Raw genomic sequence first — 8,522 nt, 5'->3', positions numbered from 1 at the left:
GATCTTGTACCCATCCCAGTCTTCTATTCAGTTACCTATCTTCTTCCATCCATCATCCATGACATTTCCCCCGGAGTCTCATAATCTCCTCTCCTTTCATTAGGCATAGGAAATGTGGGCAAGGGAAAAAAGGGCCACATTAATTGTTTTTTGGGGGAATACTTAAGATCTGAAGTTGTCTATCTACAGCCAATGAAATGTCATATTTAGTCCATTTCTAGGTGGTCTCCATGGCACACTGTTGTGTGATCATCCAGACATTGGATATACATTTGTTTCATACTGAAAAAAATAATGTTAGAAGTTGGTTATATTTGGTGTCAATAACAACACACATCTTTTGAAAGTGTATATATTATAAATTTTCCTAAGCGCCAGTTTAAGAAACAATGTAACAAAGAATGTTGTGCTTTTATAGATATTTTAAACTTGTGGTTTTTAATTCATTGCCCAATGTTCAAAAATGAACTGAAGCCTGGCTGATTATATAACTTTAATATCTGAAAAAATTTATCCAGAAATTAACACCTTAATACAATACATATTTGTACAAAAAAGAAGGACTGTTAAAAACTTCTGATTATACAGACAAAAATATGATTAAGCAAAGATTAAAAAAGGACAGGACATTTTGTAAATACTGATAAATACTGTGCAATGCTTTACTGTGGCAGATACAAAAATCAAGAATTCATTAACAGGTTATATAAAAAAAAGCAACTACATGAATTTTCTAGCTGTTTAAATTAATGAAATATAACAGTAGTGGTTCTTTTAAAAAATGAGGTATTAATTACACTGTAAACCAAAACCAGAGCATAAATTAAAAAAAGGCAATGTGCAATTTAGTGATAAATGGTTATAAATTTCAACAACAGACAACAAAAATTTTCCAGTTATTTATGGACTTTGTCATTTAAAAATCTGGCTTGCTTGTGTACTTCTTATTTAAAAATGACATAGCTATCAGTATACAAGCACATCATTAAACATGCAGACCAAGCCAACACAATTTTTCCATCTCTACCAAATAAAAACTTTTACATTTTATTTAAAACACTTAAATCTGGTTTCTTATACATGATTCTTTTGTGCTTATGAATTAGCAGTAACCTACATTAAACATCTTACTTTCTAGTTAAGTAGTGTAAGAGAGAAGCAGTTTTATTCGCGTATGGATTAAAAACAGAGGAAATAAAACAAACCCAACATGCCTTTAACTCTCTCAGGTGTTTCAAAAAATTTAAGAAGAAAAACCCTTTAAATAGTATGTCTAAGTGGCAAAGCGGAGTCACTTCTGTCTCAAAGAGAACAGTAAACGAACTCCCTTTCTTCAAAGATTCACAAGTTGGCTTCATAACTGCAGAACAAGCTGATTAGTTCCTCCACCCTAAAAGAATTCTGCTGGTTGGGTGCAGGAAGAATAGCAATAAGATAGTAGTGTAACTCAGAAAAAATTTGGGGAAAGTGTTATTTGCATGTGAACCATATGCTGGTACTAAATGCTGGCTTCATTATTATTGCAAATATGTCTTCAGAGTTTTCTGAAGGAAAGCTATTAAAGTATAATAGAGAAGTCTTGAATTGGAAATATCTGTAATGTGCTAATAAAACTGCTTCATTTGCTGTGATTTAAAAAGAAAACCATTTAGTATCTGACTTTAAAATGCAGTTTCTTTTTACATGCTAATTAGAAACTCCAAAAAGGGTACTTTTGAATTCGCTATATTCAGAATCCAGTGAAAAACAAACATTTGGCCAAAATGTTGAACTTTATTTTTACACCAAGCCATGTCATTTTGACACAAATGTTATTATTGTATTCACTTTTGTCAAATATCTTACCATACCTTTTCCAAAAATTACTGTTTCAGTACAACTGTTGATCAAAAAATATTAGAAATAAGTCTGTACATCGATCAAAGTATATATAAAAACAGTTCTTTTGTGCTTGTAGTTAATGTATCAGTGACTAGTCAGATCTAATTTCCTTTCTAATATTCTGACTCTTAAGAAGAAATAATTATACAAATATTAGAGTACTCAAAGGAACTAGTTTACTTTGCATGTGCATGCAGACTAACAATAATTAAAAGAATATAACCTTGAATCCAATTAGTCTGAAAATAGTTACACTCTTGTACAATCATCTTTATTGATTTGTAAAAGCTGTATACACATCTAAAACCCTGAATTTACTTTGTAAAAATAAATCTTTAGCAATAAATGGCACTATCAAAATCCCATTATTCTCAGGCTATTATGTATTTACATGCTTTTCAGTGAACAATTGAAAAGAATCTTATAGGACCAAAGCCAGGATATCAAAAAACCCTGTAAATTGCATTTACAATTATACTGTTGTTTAACGCTATATGAAAATATGGCTACATGCCTTACATTAATGATAATGTAGCTATCTGTGTTGCTACTGTGTGCGAGCAGCACACAACCTGCCACTGGGCTCCACTCTGCCATCAATGTGTTCTTTTCTGCATGTTGCTTTCCCAGTGGAACACCTGTGACAAACTACTTATGGAGAATGATAAAGTGCTATAAAAAAGGACGGAATCCACACCTGTCTCTATCATCTGGTCTTTTCCTCACTTAAGCAATGTCTGTGTTTTTAGAAAACCATGCCTCTACTGAACATACTTCATATTTGATTTTTAAAAATTAGTATTTTAAAGTCGGTGAGCTTGTCAAGGTGTTTTGAGACAGAAACATGAAAAGGTTAAAGGCACAGTAAGAGGGAAGTGAATGCTACATATAAAATATATTTCAAGTCTTCTAGGTTACTCAAGTCCAAAACCTTCTGAATTTGAAATTCCAATGATCAATTTCTGTTTCAGGTCCTTTTTGCTCTTGTAGGGGGGAAGGCAAAGTTGATTGAAGCAGGTGTGGGCCACAGGCAACCTAGGGAAAAAAAATTTTTAAAGATACTAAGTCTTAAAACACAGAATGACTGTTTAGCAACTTTCAGAGTACCTGGACACACACGTTCAAATCTATTTTACTACCGAGATGATGCGTCCATTCCTTTATTGAATACTTCTGGAGCACCTGCTATGTATTGGGGCTGGATTTACAGCCCAGACAATGTCCCAACTCTCAGGAAACTTTCATTCTAGAGGCATTGCTTTTGGAGGCAGACAAATCTGAATTCGAATACCGTCTCCCCACTTTCTGGCTGTGAGACCTTCATTAAGTGGCTTCGTGTCCCCAAACCTCAGCTGCCTCACCACCAGGATAAGGAAAACTATCCTAATGGGTTGAAAGCATAAAAGAGCTATCTGCACAAAACACCCAGCAGAACCACAGATAATGTAACCGTTACTATTATTTTAGTCTTGACTGTCACAAAATAATATAAAGAACATTTCTGGGACAGCTGATACCTGTACTCCCACTATTGCTGCCCTCAATGCACATGCAACACTCATCCTCTGAGTCTCTCTGATCAGCTCCCTGAGCCCTCCACCCAGTGACACTATTATCTTTACTCAAGATTTCTACAGACATCTTAGATTCTTTCCCTCAGTCTCTGTGAACTCCAGAGCATCAGAATAGCTGCTGGTGATGGCAGTGGGAAGGGGAAGGACAGATTCCAGTTCAAAGAGAAAGGAAGAACTGATAGAACTCTGGGAATATTTGGGGCAAGAGGAAAAAAAAAATGATTATAATCACAGTAGTGTCTACTCAAATCAGCTTTAGATATTACAAGGTGATTGGTAAAAGAACAGATCAGCATTAACCCATCAACACTACAGAAAATAACTAAAAGCCATCATCATCATCACATTCATATACAAAGAGCACTAGATAAAAAAAAAAAAAAAGAGATGAGTACTAGAGGTATTCCAGTACAAAAGGACTTCTGGAACTAATTATAGTAGCCAAAAACTCGCCTTAGTATTTTATATGAAATACCAAAGCCTTAAAGTATTTTATGTAACACTTTTAAGTAAAAATGAAGGTCAAACATTCTACTACAAAAATCAAGCTAGATTTTAGAAGAGACTACAAAGCGGCTGACTTAACAAAGTAAAAAACTGATGGAAAGGAATTATTATCAGTAAGTATAAGTATGTCTCAAAATTAATATAGAACTTTAAGCCATAGTCTTATTTCAAAGCCATGTTTACTGCCAAGATTTTTCAAGATGACTTCAGATTGAAAGAACCCTCTAATTCCGAACCTATTTTTAGCAAAACCTAAAGATTAAAAAAAACCTACAATCTGGAAATTTACCAGTTAGTAGAAGTTTCATTCTTTGAGATTTTAAAGTTCAAATCAGCCATTCCTCCTACAGGAACTCTGTCGCTTCCTGTAGTAAAATGCAGTAACTTCTTTTGAAGATCAAGAGGAAATCCAAGCACAACATCCCAAAAGTATCTAGAGAACACCAAAGGAAATTTAAATAAAATGTCTTGACAAAATCCTGCAGATAAGAATAAAGTTATATAAAGTAAAGCTCTAGGGAAGCAGCTTCCCTTAAAGGTGCTTACACCCTTAATACTTCTGCTATATAATTTTTATTTTCAACACAGTGTTATTAAGACGCTATTTATAAGTGTGGCATCCCTGTAATTCTAGAACCAAAATCATTTTTTAAAAAGGTCAGATCTCTACACTTTTGTAGAGACTTATTTATATTACTTTCCCCCAAAGGGACTTCTAAGTGATTTCATATTTAATATTGTCACGTTATTTTCAAGAGATAAAATAAGGCAGTACAGAGTTCCTGCTGTGGCACAGGGGGTTAAGGACCTGGCACTGTCTCTGCAGTGGCTCGGGTTTGATCCCTGGCCTGGAGCAGAAGGTTCAGGATCCGGTGGGCCACAGCTGAGGCTTGAATTCAATCTCTGGCCCAGGATCTTCCACATGTCGCGAGGGCAGCCATAAAATAAAAAATAAGGCAGTAGGGGCTCTCCAATATTTCAGCAACTTATTTGATTCAAAGATTGTAAATGATACAAATAAAGGGAACTGCATTCTCTTTCACTTTTCTCTTCAGCAGCCACTCTCATAAGTAGCAAGAGCTTACCGGATAGTCAGGTCAGTTTTTGCATAGCCATCATATTGAGTACTTCTCTGCAGGGCGTGCATATCCAGTTCAGGACTTCCACAGACCAGGATTTCAACCTCCTCGGGACGAAGCAGCTGCCGATAATTATTTATCAAAAACGGTAATAAAAATTGAAGATTAAAAAGTGAATTTGGAATTACTTGCACTGAATCTAACTACAAGAATGATTTTCTTACGATAAATCAAACCAATTTTGTTAAAGAAAATCCTTCTCTATTTATACATTTCTTACTGAGGTCAGGTATTTTTTTACTCCTGAAAGTGTATAAATCTCGTCAAACTGTTAGGTTCCCCCTTTCACAAACAGCACTTAGCAGCTTGCCAGAAAAACAAGCAGATTACTAAGCATGAATCCAAATTACAACTCTCCCCCAAAGCCCAGCTTGAAGCTCTCTCAGGTACTCCAGCATTCACTGACATTCCTGGTTCCAACACCCATGAAGCCTCCTGTGTGCATGGTAGGGTTTGCGTATTAGGTTGGTCTGTATTGTGTTGGTCACTTGCTTTTTTCTCCCACATAGGTTGTCTCCCACTTAAAGAGACTAACACTTAAAAATAGAGACCTGCTACACTATTAATTTATTTTCCCTCTTGCCACCTCCATAACCATCGTGTATCATGGACAAAACTCAATTTGAAATCAACAGGTGCTCCATTTTCAAAGATCTAATAAACACCTGACAAGGATCACTCTGAAACAAGCTCTCTCCTATGAAAAACAATTCACGCAGAAGACCTCAGTCCAAATCCTCCTAGTAAAATTGGGGGGAGGTGCAACTGGCTCGATGGAATGTAGCCAGGGTGAAAAGAAAACTACACTTTTATCTTGTATTTCCAACCTGGTGTTCTCAACAGCATCTGACCACATTCACATGGCTAAGAAAAAGTCAAACCGACCAGGTCCATCATGACTCCAGAGACAAACTACTTCTGGTGGGTAAAAGGCAACTCTTGAGTTGCTGGAGGTACCTCTGATGCAGTAGGAAGCAGTTATAAATATGTTCCTTAATCAGTGAGAAGTTATGGCTTTTGCCTTGCAGCTTATGTGTTTAACTCTATCTTCTGTATTTTTGTCCCTCAGTATTTTTAGATACCCTTGAGATCTCATCATCCACTCTGCCTGGGAAAAATTTTCTGAAGTCCTAAGAGCCATAGTATCAGAGAGCAGAATGGGGCGGGGGGTGGCAATGGAGCTGACTTTTTCCCTTTGGAGAATTAAGGCTGAGAGACCTATTTTTATTTCTAGTTCTATCTTTAAAAAGTAGAAGACCTGTTTTTATTTTAAAAGCCTATCTACTAAAATATTTAAGAAATTATTTGTCAATACCACAGTATTACAAAGCCTAACTGAAAGCATGAAGTTTTAAACTCACCATTAGGGCATTTGAAGCACACACACTATGAAATCCATAATAAAATGCAGCAAACTGCTTATAGATGGATTTGTTGAGAAGAAAGTCAATATAAAGATGTACATATTCTGGAAAGTAATTTTACATTTGTTATACAGTAAAAGTAAATGGCAAACACTAATGTACTTTAATTAAGAAATGGTGTCTTAACTTACCTTTCCTATTTTGATTGGTAACTGGAATTTTATCACCACCTGGCTTTAAATTATAGGACTTAATTATTCCGAATTCCTCTTGAAACACCTGATGAGAGATTCCAACACAGCATATTTATTGGTGTGGCTGATATATTAACAGGCTTCAATGAACAAAATTTAAAAAGAACTGTTTTTCCCCCTCTTCTAAATATACAAACTATACAAGTCTAGGCTCTAGCGATACCTGTATTAAGAATGAGGTGTCAGGAGTTCCCACTGTGGCTCAGCAGAAAAGAACCTGAATAATATCCATGAGGATGCGGGTTCGATCCCTGGCTCCGCTCAGTGGGTTAAGGATCTGGCGTCACTGTGAGCTGTAGCATAGGTCACAGATGCGGCTTGGATCTGGCATTGCTGTGGCTGTGGTATAGGCCAGCAGCTATGGCTTTGATGCAGCCCCTAGCCTGGGAATTTCCATATGCCACAAGTGCAGCCCTAAAAAAAAGCAAAGCAAAAAAAAAAAAAGAATGAGGTGTCATGGAAACATTTTGTGGTAACAAGGTAGGATCTTAACCCCCTTTGGGTGGTACAGTTAAATACCTTACTGATGGTCACAAAACTCAAGTGGCCATTTAGGTAGCACTCAGGTCTCTGGAGCTGCATGGATTTTTACTAAAATTTCCAACTCCCCGTTATTGTTAGGGGGAGTGGAAATGAGTTTTGTTCTGTGGCCATTAGTTTCTGCTCCTAACTTCTTGTATTGAAGGGAAAGGAGAGGCTTGTTTTTAGAAGCTGAAAAGTTCTGAGAAAGTAACTGAGTCAAGGGCACCCTCACCTTTGGTGACTTTGAGCACTTTGTTTGACTGCTCATCTACATGCATCTGCTTCACCGTTTCTACTTTTATCCGATTAAGATCCTTTAAGACAGGGGATGGTATGTGTTGATCAATCCTTGTTCATCTTTTCTAATGATGGGTATATGGTAACAGAGGGTATTCTTCATATATGAAATACATAGCTAACAGAACACTATTGCCCTTAATGGTACCTGAAATGTGGAATAGAAATCTTCCTCCACGTTGCCTTCATATGACAGGAGTTCGCTTAATCCATGGGCCAACTCCTATAAAGAGAAATCTGTTATCTGTGTTTTTAAATCAAATGGCACTACCTAAAATACTTAAGTGAATCTACTACAGTTCATTTACATGTGAGACAGAGTAGCTAAACTCAGAGTTTTGAAAGAAAGATAATATTTGAGATATATTTTCCAGGGCACGAAATGCTTGTAAATGATTTCTACCATGTAAAAGGCTTGGAAAAATTTATTGGAAAAGCTTGTATAAGAGGAAAATATCCAGTTATAGCCACAGAGACATAACTCTGGGGTCTATTCTTATTCAGGAAGCCTAGAGCACAGTTTCCACCATAATTCACTGCTATCTGCAGCACTGCTATTTATGAATTTGTAGTATTTCTCACTTTCAGCTTACAGTCTTAAAAAAATCTGTTAATGTGCTAGGATTCATCTTTTAAACATAAAAATACACTGTTTATACACGTTAAGTGGCTTTTACATTTTAATGACAGTGCCCTCCTCTCCCAAGAAAATGTTGAGAACACTGGAAGAAATATTTTCCTACATTATAACACATGTTTTCCCTGAATAGAGATCTAAAAATAGAAAAGCTAACCCAAGATTAAAAAAGTTTTGTTTTAAATATTAGTAGAGAAGGTAAAGAATAGGGGTTAGAATGCTCTAACATACTCTACATTATAAATTTTCCATTCCATTAAAACCAGAAATTTTAAAACACATCTAGGCTGGCATATATTTTGCTAGGATTTTCATCATGTTTTAATTATAATAAAATCATGGATATT

At 35.9% G+C, this 8,522-nt stretch overlaps 1 protein-coding gene across 1 annotated transcript in view; it reads right to left on the bottom strand.

Annotated features, from left to right (window-relative positions):
* Positions 1-475: 475 nt before the first annotated feature.
* The window catches only part of HECTD2 (HECT domain E3 ubiquitin protein ligase 2), an 85,910-nt gene continuing 77,863 nt past the window's right edge, over positions 476-8,522 (bottom strand). The window contains exons 16-21 of the mRNA XM_047761453.1: positions 7,687-7,761; positions 6,657-6,744; positions 6,463-6,569; positions 5,048-5,163; positions 4,252-4,395; positions 476-2,916 (exon numbers count right to left, since the gene is read on the bottom strand). Of these exons, the coding sequence (XP_047617409.1) occupies positions 2,796-2,916; positions 4,252-4,395; positions 5,048-5,163; positions 6,463-6,569; positions 6,657-6,744; positions 7,687-7,761 (651 nt within the window). The 3' untranslated portion in view covers positions 476-2,795. The remainder of the gene's footprint in view (positions 2,917-4,251; positions 4,396-5,047; positions 5,164-6,462; positions 6,570-6,656; positions 6,745-7,686; positions 7,762-8,522) is intronic.

This window comes from Phacochoerus africanus, chromosome 15 (genome assembly GCF_016906955.1).
Source record: "Phacochoerus africanus isolate WHEZ1 chromosome 15, ROS_Pafr_v1, whole genome shotgun sequence".
In the NCBI taxonomy this organism is placed as follows: Eukaryota; Metazoa; Chordata; class Mammalia; order Artiodactyla; family Suidae; genus Phacochoerus; species Phacochoerus africanus.
This window is presented reverse-complemented; position numbering and strand designations above follow the sequence as displayed.